General features: G+C 37.1%; 1 protein-coding gene across 8 annotated transcripts in view; it reads right to left on the reverse strand.

Annotated features, from left to right (window-relative positions):
* SCFD1 (sec1 family domain containing 1) overlaps positions 1-27,145 on the reverse strand; it is a 134,814-nt gene that overhangs the window by 107,255 nt on the left and 414 nt on the right. For all 8 annotated transcript variants that reach the window (XR_009539674.1, XR_009539670.1, XR_009539672.1 and 5 more), the window contains exons 2-4: positions 23,972-24,042; positions 14,771-14,859; positions 11,787-11,877 (exon numbers count right to left, since the gene is read on the reverse strand). Coding sequence is in view for 1 of the 8 variants with exons in the window: in XM_060144189.1 (XP_060000172.1) it covers positions 11,787-11,877; positions 14,771-14,859; positions 23,972-24,042 (251 nt within the window). In the remaining 7 variants the exon portion in view is untranslated. The remainder of the gene's footprint in view (positions 1-11,786; positions 11,878-14,770; positions 14,860-23,971; positions 24,043-27,145) is intronic.

The following is a 27,145-nucleotide window of genomic DNA, read 5'->3' on the forward strand; positions in this document are numbered from 1 at the left end:
ATAAAAACAAAAATAAACAAATGGGACCTAATGAACCTTAAAAGCTTTTGCACAGCAAAGGAAACCATGAACAAGCCAAAAGACAACCCTCATAATGGGAGAAAATATTTTCAAATGAAGCAAGTGACAAACAATTAATCTCCAAAATTTACAAGCAGCTCATGCAGCTGAATAACAACAACAACAACAAAACAACCCAATCCAAAAATGGGCAGAAGACCTAAATAGACATTTCTCCAAAGCAGATATACAGATTGCCAACAAACACATGAAAGAATGCTCAACATCATTAATCATTAGAGAAATGCAAATCAAAACTACAATGAGATATCATCTCACCGGTCAGAATGGCCATCATCAAAAAATCTACAAACAATAAATGCTGTAGAGACTCTGGAGAAAAGCAAACACTCTTGCACTGCTGGTGGGAATGTAAATTGATACAGCCACTACGGAGAACAGTATGGAGGTTCTTTAAAAAACTACAAATAGAACTACCGTACGACCCAGCAATCCCACTACTGGGCATATACCCTGAGAAAACCATAATTCAAAAAGAGTCATGTACCAAAATGTTCACTGCAGCTCTATTTACAATAGCGAGGAGATGGAAGCAACCTAAGTGTCCATCATCGGATGAATGGATAAAGAAGATGTGGCACATATATACAATGGGATATTACTCACCCATAAAAAAGAAATGAAATTGAGTTATTTGTAGTGAGGTGGATGGACCTAGAGTCTGCCATACAGAGTGAACTAAGTCAGAAAGAGAAAAACAAATACTGTATGCTAACACATATATATGGAATCTAAGGGAAAAAAAAAAAGGTTATGAAGAACCTAGGGGTAAGACGGGAACAAAGACACAGACCTACTAGAGAATGGACTTGAGGATATGGGGAGGAGGAAGGGTAAGCTGTGACAAAGTGAGAGAGTGTCATGGACATATATACACTACCAAAGGTAAAATAGATAGCTAGTGGGAAGCAGCCGCATGGCACAGGGAGATCAGCTCGGTGCTTTGTGACCACCTAGAGGGGTGCGATAGGGAGGGTGGGAGGGAGGGAGATGCAAGAGGGAAGAGATATGGGAACATACGTATATGTATAACTGATTCACTTTGTTATAAAGCAGAAACTAACACACCATTGTAAAGTAAGTATACTCCAATAAAGATGTTAAAAAAAAATCCAGAAGTGGCTCTCTTATATAGCTTAAATGCTTATTATATTGGGCAGACACTACCTTATACTGTTTGTAGTCATGTGATGATACAACAAATATTTCCTTCACTGTACACAGACATGTTATAATTCAAATGACAAATTCTAGAACTATTCCTTCTCAATCACCCAAAAACAGTGTCATTTAAACTTATGTTAATTCTTAAATCAAATTTACTTAGCTTCTTAGACTCTAGGCAAATAGATATCTAAATAAGCATATTTCTTCAAATCTAAGATGATGTCATTATAACAGGCACTGCTATTTTATGTAGCACTAAGGAAGAATGAATGTTGTCAATAAAATTCTATAACACACCATCAATTTTAAGATACATATGATTTCAAAGATGCTGAAATGTGAAAAACTGGGGGTCTGAAGCCTGTGTGAGGAAGGTGGCTGAGCAGAGCATTGTTTCAACAAAGACTGGGAGATTGGTTAAGGAATTGAGAATTGATAAATAAGTAATTATGTTGAGGATGTTGGGAGCCATGTTTCTCACTGTCAGCGAAAGAAATTATAAATTTGTAAATGGAGAAGGAAAAGCTAGAATGAATCCTGTATTTCTGAATTGAAACAATTTCAGAGGTTATCTATCTTTGTCTAAATAGAGAGATAAGCAGGAAGATTTATAGCATTAAATATTGGTATAAATATTGATATACATGTATTTCTTAGTTCTGTCCATTCAGAGGACCCAAGAACTGTGACATCCTAGCAGCAATGAGTACCTAATGCTCAGACACTGATTTCTAAACACCATTCTCCACAAAAAGCAACCAGCGCTCCTTAGACAAATGGCTGAATCTTGGACTCGGACAGAGAAAGTACAAGATGAGACTGGAATAGCTTATTATGGAAAAAAGTAAGGAAGTGATCAAAGAATGCGGGAGACATTTCAAAAGAAGTTGAGCAATGTTGCAGGATGTAAGATCAATACATAAAAGTCAACTGGGTATCTACACACTTGCAATGAGTAACCCTAAAAATGAAATTAAGAAAACGATTCCATTCACAATAGCATTAAAAAGATACAAAGGAATAAATTTAGCAAAAGAAGTGTAAATCTTACATTCTGCACAGTACAAAATATTATTAAAAGACTGAAATAAACAGAAAGATATCCCATGCTCACGGATCAGAAAATTTAATACTGTTAAGATGGCGGACAATCATCAATAGGAAGACACTGGAACTCACCAAAAAAGATACCCCACATCCAAAGACAAAGGAGAAGCCACAATGGAACGGTAGGAGGGGCACAATCACAGTAAAATCAAATCCCATACCTGCTGGGTGGGTGACTCAGAGACTGGAGAACACCTATACCACAGAAGTCCACCCACTGGAGTGAAGGTTCTGAGCCCCATGTCAGGTTCCCAACCTGGGGGTCCGGCAACAGGAGGAGGAATTCCTAGAGAATCAGACTTTGAAGGCTAGTGGGATTGTACTGCAGGACTTCGACAGGACTGGGGGAAACAGAGACTCCACTCTTGGAGGGCACACACAAAGTAGTGTGCGCACTGGGACCCAGGGGAAGGAGCCGTGACCGCAGAGGAGACTGAACCAGACCTACCTGCTAGTGTTGGAGGGTCTCCTGCAGAGGCGGGCGGTGGCTGTGGCTTACCATGGGGACAAGGACACTGGCAGAAGTTCTGGGAAGTACTCCTTGGCATGAGCCCTCCCAGAGTCTGCCATTAGCCCCACCAAAGAGCCCAGGTAGGCTCCAGTGTTGGGTTGCATCAGGCCGAAAAACCAACAGGGAGGGAACCCAGCCCCACCCATCTGCAGTCAAGCAGATTAAAGTTTTACTGAGCTCTGCCCACCAGAGCAACAGCCAGCTCTACCCACCACCAGTTCCTCCCATCAGGAAACTCACACAAGCCTCTTAGACGGCGACATCCACCAGGGGCAGACAGCAGAAGCAAGAACTACAATCCTGCAGCCTGTGGAATGAAAACCACTTTCACAGAAAGACAGACAAGATGAAAAGGCAGAGCACTATATACCAGATGAAGGAACAAGATAAAACCCCAGAAAAACAACTAAATGAAGTGGAGACAGGCAAACTTCCAGAAAAAGAATTCAAAATAATGATAGTGAAGATGATCCAGGACCTCGGAAAAAAATGGAGGCAAAGATCGAGAAGATGCAAGAAATGTTTAACAAAGACCTAGAAGAATTAAAGAACAAACAGAGATGAACAATACAATAACTGAAATGAAAACTACACTAGAAGGAATCAATAGCAGAATAACTGAGGCAGAAGAATGGATGTGACCTGGAGGACAGAATGGTGGAATTCACTGCCACGGAATACAATTAAGAAAAAAGAATGAAAAGAAATGAAGACAGCCTAAGAGACCTCTGGAACAATATTAAACGAAACAACATTCGCATTATAGGGGTCCCAGTAGGAAAAGAGAGAAACGACCTGAGAAAATATTTGAAGAGATTATAGTCAAAAACTTCCCTAACATGGGAAAGAAAAGAGCCACCCAAGTCCAGGAAGCACAGAGAGTCCCAGGCAGGATAAACCCAAGCGCAGTGAGTCCCAGGGAGGATAAACTCTGAGACACATACTAATGAAATTGACAAAAATGAAAGACAAAGAAAAATTATTGAAAGCAACAAGGGAAAAACGACAAATAACATACAAGGGAACTCCCATAAGGTTAAGAGCTGATTTCTCAGCAGAAACTCTACAAGCCAGAAGGGAGTGGCACAATATATTTAAAGTGATGAAAGGGAAAAATCTACAACCAAGATTACTCTACCTGGCAAGGATTGCATTCAGATTCGATGAAGAAATCAAAAGCTTTACAGACAAGCAAAAGGTAAGAGAATTCAGCACCACAAACCAGCTCTACAACAAATGCTAAAGGAACTTCTCTGAGTGGGAAACACAAGAGAAGAAAAGGACCTACAAAAAGAAACCCAAAACAATTAAGAAAATGGTAAAAGGAACATACGTAGCGATAATTACCTTAAATGTGAATAGATTAAATGCTCCAACCAAAAGACACAGGCTCACTGAATGGAATCAAAAACAAGATCCATATATATGCTATGTACAAGAGACCCACTTTAGACCTATCGACACATATAGACTGAAAGTGAGGGGACTGAAAAAGATATTCCATGCAAATGGAAATCAAAAGAAAGCTGGAGTAGCAATACTCATATCAGACAAAATAGCTTTAAAATAGAGAATGTTACAAGAGACAAGGAAGGATACTACATAATGATCAAGGGATCAAGAAGAAATAACAATTAGAAATACGTATGCACCCAACATAGGAGCACCTCAATACATAAGGCAACTGCTAACAGCTATAAAAGAGGAAATCAACAGTAACAGAATAATAGTGGGGGACTTTAACACCTCACTTACACCAATGAACAGATCACCCAGACAGAAAATTAATAAGGAAAAACAAGCTTTAAATAACACAATAGACCACATAGATTTAATTGATATCTGTAGGACATTCCAGCCGAAAACAGCAGATTACACTTTCTTCTCAAGTGCACACGGAACATTCTCCAAGATAGATCACATCTTGGGTCACAAATCAAGCTTCAGTAAATTTAAGAAAATTGAAATCATATCAAGCATCTTTTCTGACCACAACGCTATGAGATTAGAAATAAATTACAAGGGAAAAAACCACATAAAAATCAGAAACACATGTAGGCTAAACAGTACATTACTAAAAAACCAAGAGATCACTAAAGAAATCAAAGAGGAAATCAAAAATACCTAGAGAAAAATGACAATGAAAACATGACGATCCAAAACTTATGGGATGTAGCAAGAGCAGTTCAAAGAGGGAAGTTTATAGCAATACAATCCTACCTCAAGAAACAAGAAAAATCTCAAATAAACAATCTAACCTTACACCTAAAGGAACTAGAGAAAGAAGAACAAACAAAACCCAAAGTTAGTAGAAAGAAAGAAATCATAAAGATTAAAGCAGATATAAATGGAACAGAAACAAGGAAAACAATAGCAAAGATCAATAAAATTAAAAGCTGGTTCTTTGAGAAGACAAACAAAATTGATAACCTTTAGCCAGTCATCAAGAAAAAGAAGGAGAGGACTCATATCAATAAAATTAGAAATGAAAAGGGAGAAGTTACAACAGACACCGGAGAAATACAAAGCATCATAAGAGACTACTACAAGGAACTCTATGCCAATAAAATGGACAACCTGGAAGAAATGGCCAAATTCTTAGAAAGGTATAAGTCTTGCAAGACTGAACCAGGAAGAAACAGAAAACATGAACAGTCCAATTACAAGTAATGAAATTGAAACTGTGATTAAAAATCTTCCAACAAACTAAAGTCCAGGACCAGATGGCTTCACAGGGGAATTCTATCAAACATTTAGAGAAGAGCTAACACCTATCCTTCTCAAACTCTTCCAAAAAGTTGCAGAGGAAGGAACACTCCCAAATTCATTCTACATGGCCATCATCACCCTGATATCAAAACCAGACAAAGATACCACAAAAAAAGAAAATTACAGACCAATATCAGTGATGAATATAGATGCAAAAATCCTCAACAAAATACTAGCAAACAGAATCCAACAACACATTAAAAGGATCATACACCATGATTAAGTGGGATTTAGCCCAGGGATGCAAGGATTCAACATACGCAAATCAATCAATGTGATACACCATATTAACAAACTGAAGAATAAAAACCATGTGATCTTCTCAACTTATGCAGAAAAAGCTTTTGACAAAATTCAACACCCATTTATGATAAAAACTCTCCAGAAAGTGAGCATAGAGGGAACCTACCTCAACAAAATAAAGGCCATATACAGCAAACATCATTCTCAATGGTGAAAAACTGAAAGCATTTCCTCTAAGATCAGGAAATAGACAAGGATGTCCACTCTCACCGCCATTATTCAACATAGTTTTGGAAGTCCTAGCCATGGCAATCAGAGAAGAAAAAGAAATAAAAGGAATACAAATTGGAAAAGAAGGAGTAAAACTGTCACTGTTTGCAGATGACATGACACTACACATAGGTAATCCTAAAGATGCCACCAGAAAACTACTAGAGTTAATCAGTGAATTTGGTAAAGTTGCAGGATACAAAATTAATGCACAGAAATCTCTTGCATTGCTATACACTAACAACGAAAGACCAGAAAGAGAAATTAAGGAAACAATCCCATTCACCACTGTAACAAGAAGAATAAAATACCTAGGAATAAACCTACCTAAAAGACCTGTACTCAGAAAACTATAAGACACTGATGAAAGAAATCAAAGATGACACAAACAGATGGACAGATATACCATGTTCTTGGATTGGAAGAATCAACATTGTGAAAATGACTATATTACCCAAAGCAATCTACAGATTCAATGCAATCCCTATCAAATTACCAATGGCATGTTTTACAGAACTAGAACAAAAAATGTTAAGATTTGTATGGAGACACAAAAGACCCTGAATAGCCAACGCAATCATGAGGGAAAAAAACATAGCTGGAGGAATCAGGCTCCCTGACTTCATACTATACCACATAGCTACAGTCATCAAGACAGTATGATACTGGCACAAAAACAGAAATATATATCAATGGAACAGGATAGAAAGCCCAGAGATAAACCCACACACATATGGTCACCTTATCTTTGATAAAGGAGGCAGGAATGTACAGTGGAGAAAGGACCGCCTCTTCAATAAGCGGTGCTGGGAAAACTGGACAGCTACATGTAAAAGAATGAAATTAGAACACTCCCTAACACCATACACAAAAATAAACTCAAACTGGATTAAAGACCTAAATTAAGACTGGACACTCTAAAACTCTCAGAGGAAAACATAGGAAGAACACTCTCTGACATAAATCAGAGCAAGATCTTTTTTACCCACCTCCTAGAGTAATAGAAATAAAAACAAAAATAAACAATTGGGACATAATGAAACTTAAAAGCTTTTGCACAGCAAAGGAAACTACAAATAAGACAAAAAGACAGCCCTCAGAATGGGAGAAAATATTTGCAAACAAATCAATGGACAAAGGATTATGTCTGAAATATATAAACAGCTCATGCAGCTCAATATGAAAAAAACAAACAACCCAATCCAAAAATGGGCAGAAGACCTAAATAGACAATTCTCCAAAGAAGACATACAAATGGCCACAGGCACATGAAAAGCTGTGCAACATCACTAATTATTAGAGAAGTGCAAATCAAAACTACAATGAGGTATCACCTCACACCGGTTAGAATGGGAATCATCAGAAAATCTACAAACAACAAATGCTGGAGAGGGTGTGGAGAAAAGGGAACTCTGTTGCACTGTTGGCAGGAATGTAAACTGATACAGCCCCTATATAGAACAGCCTTAAAAAACTAAAAACAGAATTACCATATGACCCAGCAATCCCACTACTGGGCATATACTCAGATAAAACCATAATTCAAAAAGACACATGCACCCCAATGTTCACTGCAGCACTATTTACAATACCCAGGTCATGGAAGCAACCTAAATGACCACTAACAGACGAACGGATAAAGCAGATGTGGTACATATATACAATGGAATATTACTCAGCCATAAAAAGGAACGAATTGGGTCATTTGTAGAGACTTGGATGGACCTATAGACCATCATATAGAGTGAAGTAAGCCAGAAAGAGAAAAACAAATATCATACATTAACGCATATATGTGGAATCTAGAAAAATGGTACAGATGATTCGGTTTGCAAGGCAGAAGTAAGAGACACAGATGTAGAGAACTTTTGGACACCAAGCGGGGCAAGTGGGGGTGGGGTGGGGGGTGGTGCTGGTGGGATGAATTGGGAGATTGGGATTGACAGATATAAACTAATATGTATAAAATACATAACTAATAAGAACCTGCTGTATAAAAAATTAATTTAATTTAAAAAAAGGAAAATGTAATACATTAATAAACAAAAATCTCAATTAAATAGAGTTGGGAGACCAGAAGGGTGAGCTCTCACACCCTCTGATGATAGAACCTAACAGGAAGAAGAAACACTCCTTGCCTGGCAAGGACTCAGCCAATGCAAAGCCATGAGCTCTTTGTTTTAGTTATGGTCTGTATATTTTCACACTGGACTGATGACTTTCCTTGAAGACAGACTACCTCTTTTGTGGCTAAAGTCTTTTTAGAAAAGGTTATCCTTACCTGGGGAACTCCTCTAGAACTCTGAAGTACCCATCTTACTGGCCAGGTGTTTTGACAAGTCCTTTTCCTCTCTATATAAGTGTTCTCCTTCCTTTGCCATGCTGGGACTTGCATGTGGTTTGGCATGGTTGCAGACCCCAAATTGCAATTCTCTGCTAATACTGAATAAACCCATCTTTGCTGGAGAAATATTTGGCAGTGTTTTTGTCTCAGGTCAACAGCAGTCTATGTGCTAGCACGTGCACTGCTAATGGGTTAGTCACTGTTTCTATGCTTTTTCAGTGGGCAGAGTAAGGAAATCCTTTTTTTTTTTTTTTTAAGGAGATAATATATCATGAGTTCATACTGATATTTCCAATTCAAGTTTAAGAGTATAGGGTTATTTCTTAACCTCTGATTTTCTATTTCCATCTGTTTTCTCTCACACTAAAAAAAACAAAAACAAAAAAATAAAAAACTTGCCACAAAGCAAGACAGGGTGGTACTGGCATAAGGACAGACACAGAAATCAATGGAAAAGAACTGACAGTCCAGAAATAAACCAATTTATCTATTCTTAATTAATTTCCGACAAGGCTGCCAAGACTGTTCATTGGGGAAAGAACAGTCTCTTCAAAAAAGGATGCTGGGAGGGGCTTCCCTGGGGGCACAGTGGTTGAGAGTCTGCCTGCTAATGCAGGGGAGACGGGTTCGAGCCCTGGTCTGGGAGGATCCCACATGCCGCGGAGCAACTAGGCCTGTGAGCCACAAGTACTGAGCCTGCACGTCTGGAGCCTGTGCTCCGCAACAAGAGAGGCCGCGATAGTGAGAGGCCCATGCACTGCGATGAAGAGTGGCCCTGTATACCGCGATGAAGAGTGGTCCCCGCTTGCCACAACTAGAGAAAGCCCTCGCACAGAAACGAAGACCCAACACAGCAAAAATAAATAAATTAATTAACAAACTCCTACCCCCAACATCAAAAAAAAAAGAAAAGGATGCTGGGAGAACTGGATAGCCACATGCAAAAGAATGAAGTTGGATACCTACCTTATAGCACATATAAAAATTAACTCAAAAACTATCAAATACCTAAATACAAGCCCCCAAACTATAAAAATCTTCAAATAAAACAGAGATTTAGCAATGGTTTCTTTTTCTAAGAAATACACATTTATTTGTATTTTCAATACAAGTTCAGTAGCAATTATGAGCTGGCAATGGTTTCTTAAATATGACACCAAAAGCACAGGCAACTAAAGAAAAAATGAAATTAAGTTTAAAACCAAAATTAAAAATTTTTGTACTCCACAGGATACTATTAAGAAAGTGAAAAGATAACCCACAGGATGGGAGAAAACATTTGCAAATAATATACTTGATAAAGGTCCAGTATTCAAAACATATAAAGTACTCTAACAACAATGAAAAGACAACCCAATTTAAAACTGGACAAGGGATCTGAAGTGACATTTCTCCAAAGATACAAACTGCCAATAAACACATGAAAAGATGCTTAATATCATTAGTCATCAGGGAATGCAAATCAAAACCACAGCGAGATACCATTTTACACCCAGTAGGATGACTACAATCAAAATGTCATATAGTAAGAAGTACTGGCAAGGATCTGGAGGAACTGGAACACTCAAACACTGCTGGAGGGAATACAAAATGATGCAACCACCTCGGAAAATAGTCTGGCAATTCCTCAAAAGGTTAACCATGGTGTTATCATTTAATGTGGCAATTCCATTCCTAGGTGTTCATGGACACAGGAGAAATGAAAACATATGCCTACACAGAAATTTGTACACAAATGTTTATAGTAGCATTACTTACAACAGCCAAAAGGTGGAAACAACCCAAATGATAAATGGATAAACAAAATTTGGTATATCCATACAATGGAATATCATTTAGCAATAAAAAGCAAAGAAGTACTGATAACATCTACAGTATGGATGAATTTTGAAAACATTATGCTAAGAAAAAGAAGCCAGATACAACAGACCATGTATATGATTCCATTCATATGCAATATGCTGAACAGGCAAATATACAGAAACAAATAGTACCTTAGGGATGGGGGTTCAGGGGTTGGGGATGTAATAGTTAAGGTGATGAAAATGCTCTTTAATTCATTATGGTGATGGTTGCACACTTGTGCGAATATACTAAAAACCAATGAATTGCATAATTTGTACACTTTGGGTAAATTGTACGGTATGTAAATTATATGTCAATAAAGATGTTTTAAAACAAGGAAAGAAGAAGGGATTGGTAAATCGTACTTCTTTTAAAAATGGCATAGTTGTTGGGTTTATGCAGGGTAAAAGAGAAAGCTGGGCATTATTAGCTCTATAGGACACAAAATATGTGACCTTCACTAACAAACAAAGTAATTTGATTCAACAGTCAATAACAAGTAAAGATGCTTGTGACTTAACAGCAGACACCGTTAGCTACCTATCCAATATCTATTTTCCCCTTCTTCCTTGCTAAAAGAATACAGATTTTATTTGGGGGTGACAATACACTAAACTAAATATTAACTTTTGTGGCCTCCCCTGACGCTAATTCTATCCAGTGAGACATAAATGAAAGTCTTCTGGGAGCTTCTGGGAAAGCTTAGCTTTCCTGACCAAAATCAACAGTCAGGACTGGCATAGTTAATTTCTCCCTTCTTCTTACCCTGAACATATATTGTGATGTCTAAAGTTGCAGCTGCCATCTTGCATCCGTGAAGCAAGGAGCAAGACAGTGAACAACAACAAACTAAAGATGACAGCTCAAAAAGACAGAGGGGGCTTGGATCTTTGATTACTTTAAAGAGCTGCTATACCAAGCTGGACTTCCTATTCAGACTTTCTATTATCTTAGAAAAATAAAACCTTATTTTTAAAAGCTCATATAGTTAGGTTTTCTGTTTTTTAAAGCCAGACTCAGTCTCAATCAAAATAATGCTTCCTCAGCCAAAAAATTTTAAATCTTTCAGTCTATTTAAAATTCAAAGATAGTCTCAAAAATCGAAGTGGGAGGGCTTCCCTGGTGGCGCAGTGGTTGAGAGTCCGCCTGCCGATGCAGGGGACACGGGTTCGTGCCCTGGTCCGGGAAGATCCCACATGCCGCGGAGCGGCTGGGCCCGTGAGCCATGGCCGCTGAGCCTGCGCGTCCGGAGCCTGTGCTCCGCAACGGGAGAGGCCACAACAGTGAGAGGCCCGTGTACCACCAAAAAAAAAAAAAAAAAAAAAATCGAAGTGGGAAATTGGGTTAAGAAAATTTCTGATATTTCACACTGGACATCTAAGATTTTTTTTTTTTGAAAAAAAATCTGTTTCCACCTTCAAGAATAAGGAAAATAAGAACTCATATTACCTGACACATTCTGTCAATATTTTCTTCAGTTGGCATTACGAAGTACACTGCAGGAACATCTGGAATAGGATCTCGATCAGAGTGCAAAAGCCTAGGACACATAAAGAATATAAAACTCACTTTTTTCTTAGTCACTTATCTAAAAAGATAGCTAAAAATTTTATAGTATTTCTCAAACTAGTTCACCAGTTCAAGGACAGTGACCAGTACTCTAAAAGTTCTTGCTGCAATTAATTATTTAACCCAGGTTTCTCCTTATATCAATGTTAATATTATTTATTAGTAAGATCCTAATCTCAGTCTTCATTTCCTCTACTCCAATCACCTTATTTCTCATACCTCTTATGGTCAGTCTCTTCTACCAATATTCTCCTTGAATGAGAACTAAAGCACATTCAAAATCAATTTTATTCCCATTTTTCATAGAAATATGGTGGGGGGGAGGTAAGTGGGAGGAAAGTACAGTTCTCTGAGAGGGAAAACAGAAAGCTGGAACTATCTTTAGAAGCAATGAAAATATTTAACCATAAATAAAATAAAATATATTTTTTAAATGAAAGGTATATGAATGCTTCCTTAAAACTTTAAGACCATCTATATTGTTCTACCTGTTGCTTCATAAGAGAATGCATAAGGGATCAGCTAAGCATCTTATTGATTGTACCACTTGATAGTTTTCTCTTTTACAATTCAGAAAGTATATTCATTCAAATATCCCAATATCAACTGAGAAAATATCTTTATGCTCCATTGTAAGATTTCACCATGCTTATATCAGGAAATATGAGAAATGTTCTATTTCTACAATATTCTAGTCATCCTTCTGTACGCAATATTCCATAAACAATCTACATACATCCTTCTATACATACAATTATTTCAGTCATCCTTATAAAGGAGAGAGTCAAAGAGGCACATGCTGCCAATGAGTCTGCATTTGATAACTTTTTTCCCTCTGTTTGGCTGCTGCTAACACAAGAAGGATTATAATGTGCTGGCAGCCATTGTTTGTTGTCTTCTTACACTGGCTGTCCAACTACCTAAAGGGCTACAACCACCATTTCATGTTCTGGAAACCTGTAATTATTGTTTCCTACAAATCAGCCTAAACCAGCTTGCAGAATATAAAGTAACTGATGAAGTATTCTCCAGCAAAAAAGGAAGAACAGTCAGAGGCATGGTGCACAGGAATTTACCAGAATAGCTGTGTAATCCTTTCATGCTCTGATGGCAATAGCAACAGGTGGGCAGCAAGAATGCACAACTCTCAAACTGGCAGAATACCTTGTCACTCCTTAAGGAAGTACTGAGGCCTCACTTTTATTAGTCACTGTTTCTGAGCCACTATGGTTCAGTAGACAAACAGCCCAGAAACAGTGGTCAAGCAATCTGGCCACAACTTTGTTATTAATTACCTGTACAATCATGGGACAATCACTCGAACTCTACAAACTTTAGTCTTTTTATTAGTAAAATAAAATAAAGGAGTTAAAGAGTAAGGTAGCAATAGTAACCAATGCTTATAATAAACCATCATTTTCAAGGATGGCATCAAGGGTAACTCCAGTTTAGGTCATAAGCATTAACATGTCACCACCAACAAATTTGTAGATTAAGTCTGACATAAAAACAAGAGGAAGAACCTGCCAAATACCACGTTTCATCAAACCTAAGGTGCTATCAATTTTAAAACATATTATTAAAACAGGCAGAAAATGCTGCCAATTAAACTATGTCATGGCATTATTAAGGAGATAGACCTTAATTTCAGAAATACTAAATTAAAAAGTATATTTTAGAATTAATGCAATATTCTATTAATTTAAAACAAATATTCAATATAAAATTTAAGAGTTTAACAAGATTCTGATACCCTACTCACTGGAAATCTAAAACCACATTCCCAATAAAAGAGCACACTATAATTCAATATATTAAAATATCACAGAATGAAAACTGATTATAACATCATCAAAAAACAAAATGCAACTAAGTTAGAACACTGTAAAACTGGACTCCTTCAGTACATAAAAGTATTAGTAGCTATTCATGTATACAGCCCCTCTTTAAATGTTCTATTGTTCTATTAGGCCAAGTCTACAAAGTAATGCAATTTGTTTTATTCATCAGACATATCATAAGGAATATAATCAAATAAATTTAGTAGTTAGGAAGACAACATAGATAGCTCCCTATGGTGATTAAGTCATTACTTCCTAATTACTTAAATTTTTCATATTAATGATATACTAATTTAGATATTCCTCTTTTTAAAAAGTGTATTTGAATTAAAGAAATAAAAAATTTTCAGAGCTGAACGAGAACTTGAAACAACCAGTTCTTTTCCTTTACATAAGAGAGTAAACCAGTCTGTAGGAAAAGACACAAAAGAGAAAATTTAAATTATGAAATTTTAAATTCTAAGACTGAGGATTATTTTTAACTTCAGAAATAAAGGGTTGAATAAAACAAGATAATGGAAAAAATGTTCTCTATATGCAAGTACTATAACCTAATACTATTTTCTTAATAAATGTTCCTTAGTAATTTGATTTCAGGGTGGCTAAAGACATTTTAAAAAATGTATTTGAGGGATTTCCCTGGTGGCGTAATACTTAAGAATCCGCCTGCCAATGCAGGGGACATGGGTTCGAGCCCTGGTCCGTGAAGATGCCACATGCCTCAGAGCAACTAAGCCCGTGCGTCACAACTACTGAGCCTGCGCTCTAGAGTCCATGAGCCACAACTACTGAAAGCCACGCGCCTAGAGCCTGTGCTTCACAACAAGAGAAGCCAACGCAGTGAGAAGCCTGTACACTGCAACAAAGAGTAGCCCCCACTTGCCAGAACTAAAGAAAGCCCGTGCGCAGCAACAAAGACCCAATGCAGCCAAAAATAAATAAGATACAAATAAATTGATTAAAACAAAAGAAAACAATGTATTTGAAAACAGATGCCATTACTAGAAACACGTTAAAACTCACAGATGCAGAGTGATTCCCATGTCTCTCAGCTCCTTCACAGATAGCAGAGGAGAGATGATATCTTGGCCAAATCTGTCATAAATGAGCACCTAGCAGAAGCAAAACAAAAGTCATGCGTTTGTTTAAACATTATTATCAGTGAACAGTCAACAGAGAACCCAATATTAAGATAATGTTCAAGTACATTTTATTTTAATATACTGAATTCTTATACTTACCTCAATTTAATATTTTCCATAATTATTTACCAAAATGTCCATTCATCTAGTAATCCATTCTTAAAAGCATTATTACTTGGGCTAAAATAAATTATTACATAAATTTTTTCTTATAAAATACTTTTTCTAAGTTAAAAAACATACCAGAGACTATAAAATCTTCATCTTAGGTTATAATAAAGGACTTGGAACATACAGCAGACTCACTTACACTCCCCTATCCCATTCACATATATCCTTTCTAAAAAGAGAAGTAAAAATTAGTCACTCTCAAAACTAATGCTTAACAAGTTCCAAGACTGTAAAGAAAATTTAGTAATTTAAGCATCTCATGCATTTCCTCACATTGTGAAAGTGTTAAAACTGACACCTCTGATGAGTAGTAAGTATTCCAACTGGGTCTTCTAACTCAGAATTAGTTTTAGAGTTAAGGCAAATAAAAGAGACACTTCAACTAATAGGTGTTTTCCACTACTACATCAATAATTCTTAATGGAGTAAGAAATTGCTAATGAGAGGATGAAACATGCTGTCATACAAAAACATGATTTGTTTGAATGCCAGCATTTCCTTTAGAAAAGCTAAAAATCTTCCTGCTCCAGTTACAAAAGGCTGGATGTTATATCCTTCAAAAATCTTCCTTCCTTACACCTCAATATATCTGTATTATTAATCTTGTGATAGAGAAGTGATGGGTAGGGAAAGCATCTGACACAAATCTACACCCCAGAAATTCTCAAGTTATTTAATTCAAATGCTGAACATAGGCACTAGAAAGAATAAACAAGTATAGCTTATGCAAAGGGCAATAAGAAGATGACTACAAATAAACAGGAAGGAAGAGGAAAATGAGGGGACACACTAAAGCTTAAATTATAAATCATTTTTCAGATGACTTTAATCACCTTTAGAGTTAACCCAAAGGACTTACCAGGACTCATGAGAGTTTTCAAAACATCCCAAACTGTAACCAAGTTGGTCTGTTCTTGATTCTTACAAAGAGAGAAGTATAAACTGACGATAATCTAACAAGTTTAGACCTAATCAACTGTATTATAATCTCTTTGAAGAAAAAGAAACAGTGAGCATGAGGTTTAGAATGAAGGAGCTCAAAGAATAGGAATTTTAAAAGATTCTCCAGCATTTCTCAAAGGAAAAAGATTATAGATTGCTTTCTGGTCCAATTAACATTTTTACTGACAGTTTTATATATCATAAATTAATGAAATGGCATTCTGGGTTACAGATCACTCTCTCATTAGTTGGTTAAAATGGACCAGTATCCCTAAGTCTGAGTAACCTTAAGAAAGCTTGCAAGATCAAAATTCTGGATTTGTAAAGTTAAGGAACAAAACTTCAACTGGAGTAAAGACCTATCAGTGAGGCCCCACCTAAGAAATCAGCTGAATTCTCTAGATGAATATTATTATCACTGCCTGTGCCATTCCATAAAATATTTATCAAAGAGGATTCATATTTTCTCCCATTCTGCAGGTTGTCTTTTCATTTTGTTGATGGTTTCCTTGGCTGTGCAAAAGCTTTTAAGTTTGATTAGGTCCCATTTGGTAATTTTTTAATTTCCTTTGCCTTGGGAGATTGATAAGAAAATACTGCTATGATTTATGTCAGAGAATGTTTTGCCTATATTCTCTTCTAGGAATTTTATGGTGTCATGTCTTACATTTAGGTCTTTAAACCATTTTGAACTTATTTTTGTATATGGTATGAGGGAATGTTATAATTTCACTGATTTACATGTACCTGTCCATCACTTGTTGAAGACACTGTCTTTTCTCCATTGTATGTTCTTGCCTCCTTTGTCACAGATTAATTGACCGTAGGTGTGTGGGTCTCTTTCTGGGCTCTCTATTCTGATCCATTGATCTATTTGTCTGTTTTTGTGCCAATACCATGCTGTTAGATTACTGTAACTTTGTAGTATTGTCTGAAGTCTGGGAGGGTTACACCTCCAGCTCTGTTCTTTCTTCTCAGGATTGCTTTGGCAATTCTGGGTCTTTTGTGGTTCCATATAAATTTTAGGATTATTAGTTCTGTGAAAAACGTTATGAGAGAAAATATTTGCAAATAATGCGACCAACAATGGGTTAATATCCAAAATATACTAACAGCTTATACAACTCAATATCAAAAACACCAACAACTCAATCAAAAAATGGGCAAAAGATCTAAATAGACATCTCTCCAAAGAAGACATACAGATGGCAAACAGGCACATGAAAAGATGCTCAACACCACTAATCATTAGAGAAATGCATATCAAAACTACAATGAGGTATCGCCTCACATTGGTCAGAATGCCTATCATCATAAAGTTGACAAATAAATGCTGCAGAGAGTGTGGAGAAAACGGAACCCTCTTACACTGCTGGTGGTAATGTAAACTGGTACAGCCACTATGGAAAACAGTACAGAGGTTCCTTAAAAAGCTAAAAATAGAGCTACAATATGATCCAGGATTCCCACTCCTGGGTATATATCTGGAAAAGATGAAAACTCTAATTTGAAAAGATATATGTACCCCAATGTTCATAGCAGCACTATTTACAATAGCCAAGATGTGGAAAAAACCCAAGTGCCCATAAACAGATGACTGGTTTAAGAGGATGTGGTATGAGGAGAAACAAGAAGAACTACAATCCTGCAGCCTATGGAACAAAAACCACATTCACAGAAAGACAGACAAAATGAAAAGGCAGAGGGCTATGTACCAGATGAAGGAACAAGATAAAACCCCAGAAAAACAATAAATGAAGTGGAGATAGGCAACCTGCCAGAAAAAGAATTCAGAATGATAGTGAAGATGATCTAGGACCTCGGAAAAAGAATGGGGCAAAGATCAAGATGATGCAAAAAATGTTTAACAAAGACCTAGAAGAATTAAAGAACAAACAAACAGAGATGAACAATATGATAATTGAAATGAAAAATACACTAGAAGGAATCAAGCAGAATAACTGAGGCAGAAGAATGGATAAGTGACCTGAAAGAATGGTGGAATTCACAGCCGCAGAACAAAATTAAGAAAAAGAATGAAAAGAAATGAAGACAGCATAAGAGACCTCTGGGACAACATTGAACACAACAACATTCACATTATAGGGGTTCCAGACGGAGAAGAGAGAGAGAAAGGACCCGAGAAAATATCTGAAGAGATTATAGTCAAAAACATTCCCTAACATGGGAAAGGAAATAGCCACCCAAGTCCAGGAAGCACAGAGAGTCCCAGGCAGGATAAACCCAAGAAGAAACATGCTGAGACACATAGTAATCAAATTGGCAAAAATTAAAGGCAAAGAAAAATTATTGAAAGCAACAAGGGAAAAACGACAAATAACATACAAGGGAACTCCCATAAGGTTAACAGCTGATTTCTCAGCAGAAATTCTACAAGCCAGAAGGGAGTGGCACGATATATTTAAAGTGATGAAAGGGAAGAACCTACAACCAAGTTTACTCAACCCAGCAAGGATCTCATTCAGATTCGAAGGAGAAATCAAAAGCTCTACAGCGGCCATCGCTCATGGGCCCAGCCGCCCCGCGGCATGTGGGATTCTCCCGGACCGGGGCTCAAACCCGCATCCCCTGCATTGGCAGGCGGACTCCCAACCACTGTGCCACCAGGGAAGCTGTGACAGGGCGAGAGAGAGGCATGGACATATATACACTAACAAACGTAAGGTAGATAGCTAGTGGGAAGCAGCCGCATAGCACAGGGAGATCAGCTCCGTGCTTTGTGACCGCCTGGAGGGGTGGGATAGGGAGGGTGGGAGGGAGGGAGACGCAAGAGGGAAGAGATATGGGAACATATGTATATGTATAACTGATTCACTTTGTTATAAAGCAGAAACTAACACACCATTGTAAAGCAATTATACCCCAATAAAGATGTTAAAAAAAAAAAAAAAGCTCTACAGACAAGCAAAACCTACGAGAATTCAGCACCACAAAACCAGCTCTACAACAAATGCTAAAGGAACTTCTCTGAGTGGGAAACACAACAGAAGAAAAGGACCTACAAAAAAACCCAAAACAATTAAGAGAAGAGTAATAGGAACATATGTATCGATAATTACCTTAAATGTGAATGGATTAAATATTCGAACCAAAAGACACAGGTTTGCTGAATGGATACAAAAACAAGACCCATATGTATGCTATCTACAAGAGACCCACTTCAGACCTAGGGACACATATAGACTGAAAGTGAGGGGATGGAAAATGATATCCCATAAAAATGGAGATCAAAAGAAAGCTAGAGTAGCAATACTCATATCAGACAAAAATAGACTTTAAAATAGAGAATGTTGGGGCTTCCCTGGTGGGGCAGTGGTTCAGAGTCCGCCTGCCGATGCAGGGACACGGGTTCGTGCCCCGGTCCGAGAAGATCCCACATGCCGTGGAGCAGCTGGGCCCATGAGCCATGGCAGCTGAGCCTGCGCGTCCGGAGCCTGTGCTCCGCCAACAGGAGAGGCAACAACAGTGAGAGGCCCACGTACCGCAAAAACAAAAAAAAAAAACAAAAAAAATGTTACAAGAGACAAGGAAGGATACTACATAATGATCAAGGGATCAAGAAGAGATAACAATTAGAAATACATATGCACCCAACATAGGAGCACCTCAATACATAAGACAAATGCTAACAGCTATACAAGAGGAAATCAATAGTAACACAATAATAGTGGGGGACTTCAACATCTCACTTACACCAATGAACAGATCACCCAGACAGAAAATTAATAAGGAAACACAAAGCTTTAAATAACACAATAGACCACATAGACTTAATTGATATCTGTAGGACATTCCATCAGAAAACAGCAGACTACACTTTCTTCTCAAGTGCACATGGAACATTCTCCAGGATAGATCACATCTTGGTTCACAAATCAAGCCTTGGTAAATTTAAGAAAATTGAAATCATATCAAGCATCTTTTCTGACCACAACGCTATGAGATTAGAAATGAATTACAGGGGAAAAAAAAACCCCGTAAAAATCAAAAACACATGGAGGCTAAACAATACATTACTAAATAACAAAGATATCACTGAAGAAATCAAAGAGGAAATCAAGAAATACCTAGAGACAAATGACAGCAAAAACATGACGGTCCAAAACCTATGGGAAGTAGCAAGAGCAGTTCTAAGACGGAAGTTTATAGCAATACAATCCTACCTCAAGAAACAAGAAAAATCTCAAATAAACAATCTAACCTTACACCTAAAGGAACTATAGAAAGAAAAACAAACAAAACTCAAAGTTAGTAGAAGGAGAGAAATCATAAAGATCAAAGCAGAAATAAAAGGAATAGGAACAAAGAAAACAATATCAAAGATCAATAAAATTAAAAGCTGGTTCTTTGAGAAGATAAACAAAATTGATAAACCTTTAGCCAAACTCATCAAGAAAAAGAGAGAGAGGACTCAAATCAATAAAATTAGAAATGAAAAGGGAGAAGTTACAACAGACACCGGAGAAATACAAAGCATCGTAGGAGACTACTACAAGGAACTCTATGCCAATAAAATGGACAACCTGGAAGAAATGGCCCAATTCTTAGAAAGGTAACCTTCCAAGACCGAAGCAGGAAGAAATAGAAAACATGAACAGACCAATCACAAGTAATGAAATTGAAACTGTGATTAAAAATCTTCCAACAAACTAAAGTCCAGGACCAGATGGCTTCACAGGGGAATTCTATCAAACATTTAGAGAAGAGCTAACACCTATCCTTCTCAAACTCTTCAAAAAACTGCAGAGGAAGGAACACTACGAAACTCATTCTATGAGGTCATCATCACCCTGATAGCAAAACCAGACAAAGATACCACAAAAAAAGAAAATTACAGACCAATATCAGTGATGAATATAGACGCAAAAATCCTCAACAAAATACTAGCAAACAAAATCCAAAAACACATTAAAAGGATCATACACCATGATCAAATAGGATTTAGCCCAGGGATGCAAGGATTCTTCAACATATGCAAATCAATCAATGTGATACACCATATTAACAAACTGAAGAATAAAAACCATGTGGTCTTCTCAATAGATGCAGAAAAAGCTTTTGACAAAAATCAACACCCATTTCTGATAAAAACTCTCCAGAAAGTGGGCATAGAGGGAAGCTACCTCAACATAATAGAAGCCATATGTGACAAACCCACAGCAAATATCATTCTCAATGATGAAAAACTGAAAGCATTTCCTCTAAGATCAGGAAATAGACAAGGATGTCCACTTTTGCCACCATTATTCAACATAGTTTTGGAAGTCCTAGCCATGGCAATCAGAGAAGAAAAAGAAATAAAAGGAATACAAATTGGAAAAGAAAAAGTAAAACTGTCACTGTTTGCAGATGACATGATACTACACATAGATAATCCTAAAGATGCCACCAGAAAACTAATAGAGCTAATCAATGAATCTGGTAAAGTTGCAGGATACAAAATTAATGCACAGAAATCTCTTGCATTACTATACACTAACAACAAAAGATCAGAAATAGAAATTAAGGAAAAGATCCCATTCACCACTGTAACAAAAAGAATAAAATACCTAGGAATAAACCTACCTAAGGAGGTAAAAGACCTGTACTCAGCAAACTATAAGACACTGATGAGAGAAATCAAAGATGACACAAACAGACGGACAGATATACCATGTTCTTGGATTGGAAGAATCAACATTGTGAAAAAGACTATACTACCCAAAGCAGTCTACAGATTCAATGCAATCCCTATCAAATTACCAATGGCATTTTTTAAAGAACTAAAACAAAAAGTGTTAAAATTTGTATGGAGACACAAAAGACCCTGAATAGCCAATGCAGACTTGAGGGGAAAAAACGGAGCTGGAGGGATCAGGCTCCCTGACTTCAGACTATACCACAAAGCTACAGTCATCAAGACAGTATGGTACTGGCACAAAAAAAGAAATATAGATCAATGGAACAGGATAGAAAGCACAGAAATAAACCCATGCACCTATGGTCAATTAAGCTGTGATAAATGAGGCAAGAATATACAGTGGAGAAAAGACAGTCTCTTCAATAAGTGGTGCTGGGAAAACTGGACAGCTTCATGTAAAATGAAATTAGAACACTCCCTAACACCATATACAAAAATAAACTCAAAATGGATTAAAGACCTAAATGTAAGACTGGACACCATAAAACTCTTAGAGGAAAACATACGAAGAACACTCTCTGACATAAGTCACAGCAAGAACCTTTTGACCCACCTCCTAGAGTAATGGAAATAAAAACAAAAATAAACAATTGGGACATAATGAAACTTAAAAGCTTTTGCACAGCAAAGGAAACTATAAGTAAGACAAAAGACAGCCCTCAGAATGGGAGAAAATATTTGTAAACGAATTAATGGACAAAGGATTAATCTCCAAACTATATAAAAAGCTCATGCAGCTCAATATAAAAAACAAACAAACAACCCAAACAAAAAATGGGCAGAAGACCTAAATAGACAATTCTCCAAAGAAGACATACAAATGGCCACAGGCACATGAAAAGCTGCGCAACATTACGAATTATTAGAGAAATGCAAATCAAAACTACAACGAGTTATCACCTCACACCCGTTAGAAAGGGCATCATCAGAAAATCTACAAACAACAAATGCTGGAGAGGGTGTGGAGAAAAGGGAACCCTCTTGCACTGTTGGTGGGAATGTAAACTGATACAGCCCCTATGGAGGACAGCCTTAAAAAACTAAAAGCAGAATTACCATATGACCCAGCAATCCCACTACTGGGCATATACCCAGAGAAAACCATAATTCAAAAAGAGTCATGTACCCCAATGTTCATTGCAGCACTATTTACAACACCCAGGTCATGGAAGCAACCTAAATGCCCATCGACAGACGAATGGATAAAGCAGATGTGGTACGTATATACAATGGAATATTACTCAGCCATAAAAAGGAATGAAATTGGGTCATTTGTAGAGACGTGGATGGACCTAGAGAGTGTCATAGGGAGTGAAGCAAGACAGAAAGGGAAAAACAAATACCGTATATTAACGCATATATATGGAATCTAGAAAAATGGCACCGATGAACCGGTTTGCAAGGCAGAAATAGAGACACAGATGTAGAGAACCAACGTATGGACACCAAGGGGGGAAAGCGGGGTGGGGAGGGGGGTGGTCGTGGTGACGGGATGAATTGGAAGATTGGGATTGACATATATACACTAATATGTATAAAACAGAGAACTAATAAGAACCTGCTATATAAAAAACAAATAAATAAAATTAAATTCAAAAATAAAATCAAATTTTTCCCAATACTGGGAAAAAAAAAAGAGGATGTGGTATATATAGACAATGGAATATTAGTCAGTCATAAAAAAGAATGAAATATTGCTATTTGCAGCAAGATGGATGGACCTAGAGAATATCACACTAAGTTAAGTAAGTCAGAGAGAGAAAGACAAATATTATATCACTTATATGTGGAATCTAAAAAATAATAGAAATGAATCTATATAAAAAATAGAAACAGACTCACAGACATAGGAAACAAACTTATGGTTACCAAATGGGAAAGGGAAGGGGGTGAGGGATAAATCAGGAGTACAGATTAACAAACTACTGTATGTAAAATAGATACACAACAAGCATTTACTATATAACGTATGGAAATACATTCAATATCTTGTAATAACCTATAATGGAAAATAATCTGAAAAAATTCTATATGTATAACTGAATCACTTTGCTGTACACCTGAAACGAACACAATATTGTACATCAACTATACTTCAGTTTAAAAAAAGAAGATTCACATTAATAAGCCATGCTAAGTAAAAGTGAAATATTCAGGCATTACAACTAAAATGTGCTACTGTTCAGTATTAACAAGAAATTCCCTCTAATCACCACCAATAAGGGCCGAGAGAAAGAAAATAATCCCCATTAACATAAAGTCTCTTACCTTCCATACTGGTTCTCCAGTGCTGTTTTTAATATGAGGCACATTAAAATTCAACATACGTTTCAAAGCCACTGGAAATGAAAACAGTCTTATTAAATATTACCAATGTTTTTAGGATTTCACTTTTCCACCACACTTATTACTTATTACCTCAAAACAAAATGCACAAATCACTCTAGTAAAACTGACTAATCAATATTAATGCATATGTAGAAGTAGGGTCAGACTTTGTAAGACAGTTTCATCAACAACTAAAGGGATATTGTCTGGGAGATTTTCTAATTTAAGCATCTTTGCCCAGATTAAAATGTGAAAAATGTTCAGGAAGAAGCCTTTTCCATGTCTCCTGATGATACCACACTACGTTTTATATAGATGCAAAAAGAAATCGTCAATTACGACCTTGCAGTGGCCTCGATAGATAACTGGTGCTGTTGTCTATTTACTGTGTGGCTGAAAGCATAGATTTTTAAGTTTTTCTAAAAACAAAAATCCTCTATGATATATTTAATTGGTTCATATTTAAATGGTTTAAAACCTAAATACAGCAGATCTATTTTTTAGTTATCCTGGAGTGCATTCTACGGCCAATTATCCTGTCAGATTCACTAGTGAGACTTTCCTATAGATGTGGTACGTAACTGATAACTCCTGCTTAAAAAATACACAATTCTATAATCATAGCAGTTACGCTCTATGTCTTATAGTATTTTGTGGTTTTTACTGCTCATCTGTTCATGTGTTACAGAAGACTCAGAAATATTTTCTAAGGGAAATAAAAATCTTGATACACTTTTATGTGAAGTTGAGATGGCCAAATATTCAAGGGAGGGTAGTAGTTATCTGATTAAATGTTTAAATGATTGGTAATCCTAAAATCTACTTGGTTGTTTTTTTGTTGTTGTTGTTGTTTTTTTGCGTTACGCGGGCCTCTCACTGCTGTGGTCTCTCCCGTTGCGGAGCACAGGCTCCGGACGCGCAGGCTCAGCAGCCATGGCTCACGGGCCCAGCCGCTCCGCGGCATGTGGGATCCTCCCAGACCGGGGCACGAACCCGTGTCCCCTGAATTGGCAGGCGGACTCCCAACCACTGTGCCACCAGGGAAGCCCCCTTGGTTGATTTTTAAAAAGCATTTGGATTAGGTTTTATTAAGTAATACAGAATAATCTACAAGCTAAACACCTACCAGAGAAGATTATAATACTCAAATCACCTGCGTATCAATTTACAGCATATTCACTCACTAGAAAAACTTCTATTAAATGCTTATTTCTTGAAGCAGATTAAAATAATAAGAGATTGCACATCAGTAATATATTTATATATACATAGAGATACGGAGGTGATTTGTTGGTAAAATGTTAGTACCTAATGTCCAGCCAATTATATACATCGCCCAGGGCTTCCCTGGTGGCGCAGTGGTTGAGAGTCCGCCTGCCGATGCAGGGGACACGGATTCGTGCCTGAGTCCGGGAAGATCCCACATGCCGCGGAGCGGCTGGGCCCGTGAGCCATGGCCGCTGAGCCTGCGCATCCAGAGCCTGTGCTCCGCAACGGGAGAGGCCACAACAGTGAGAGGCCCGCGTACAGCAAAAAAAAAAAAAAAAAAAAAAAAAAAAAATATATATATATATATATACACTTCGCCCATAATTTAGACCTACTTCAGAAGCTCACAGATATTACAATAGTTCACAGAGGACACCTAGGAAGAATCACAGCCTGTGGTGCATATGAGTTCCAGGTACATGGTGCTCTCCAGAGCTTCGCTAACTGAAAGAAGCCCATATCAGCAGATATTCCCACGTTTGCCTTCTCAGCTCCATCTTGGTGAATTTCCCCATTTCTGAGCCTTGGCTAACTTGTTAACAGGGATTCTGACACAATGGATTTGTTAATAAAGTACATGGCCTAAGACTCAATTGTGATTTATTTCCCAAAACATTCTCAATAGGCATCAGGGAAATGTTTACTTGTCCTACTATAGCACATAGTTTACCTTTCTCTCAAAGTAAGACAGAACTCAACTGGAGTACTAATTTGATAAACCTGGCATAACCTATGGAGTAATGATGTGAAATCTTGCTACAATGAAGTTTATTTCTGCAGAAATCCATATTATACTACTAGACTTTAACATTCTACAAAGTTTCTGCATATAAAAATTACCATCCAAATTTCATTTTTCAGAAAGCTCCTTTGTATTGGTACAGAGTCTCCCTTAACATGTTTTTATTTTAATATGTAGTATGACCTAATTCATTGAGGTTCATTAAGCTGTCAGAACCATACTGCAAAGACAAGTGGGGCTTCTATTTGCTTACACAGATAAAATGAATGGCAGTTATTTCCCAAATTTTATTTGGACTTTCATATATTTAAGTTACACCTGACTTCATCTGATAGCTTACACTACATTATCTATTGGGGAAATGCAGAACACAACTCATTATGCACTGTGTCGTTAGTAGATTGAAGTCTATCATTAATTTTTCTTTGAATTGCAAAGGAAAGAATCAAGTACAGCCAAAATCCTTTCTGTAGGTCATATTAATTATAACCAGTTATATTCCTATTCCGATTTATATGCAAAATAACATAATTAAAAGAGACAGAACTTCCAAATATGCAAATTCTTAATGGCTTATCTCTATTAGCTTCTCAGAATTAATAGTATGCCAACTTTCAAGACAATTAGCTAACAGGTATAAACCAAGTTGCCATCAGAAGTTTCCAAAAAATAAGGCAAAACTAAAATTATCTAAGGTGGAAAAAATATCAAAGTTCAAGGGAAAGAATATGTATTTTTTAAAACCATACTTCACGGTATAAATGGAAGCTATATAACCATGCTCTGTTAAACATGAAACTAATAAGGCGTAGTTTAAAAACACTAATTTACCAAATAATTAAAATGGGAAAGGTATTAATTCATTCGTTTTGCCATTCTTATATCCCATTCCCGCATGCTGAAGACGGAAATCTTTATCACAAGGCGTTTCTCTTCAGGTACCCCCAAAGACTGGTCCACAAGAGACAAATGGCAGAATGTAATCTGCTCTGAAAAGAGCATCTAAATTTGTAACTGTGGTGTAAGTGCCGAAAATGAAACTCTCAACATTAAAATGGGAGAGAACTTAACCACGCGCAGAAACAAACCCGAAGACCTCGTAA

Source organism: Lagenorhynchus albirostris, chromosome 1, assembly GCF_949774975.1.
Source record: "Lagenorhynchus albirostris chromosome 1, mLagAlb1.1, whole genome shotgun sequence".
In the NCBI taxonomy this organism is placed as follows: domain Eukaryota; kingdom Metazoa; phylum Chordata; class Mammalia; order Artiodactyla; family Delphinidae; genus Lagenorhynchus; species Lagenorhynchus albirostris.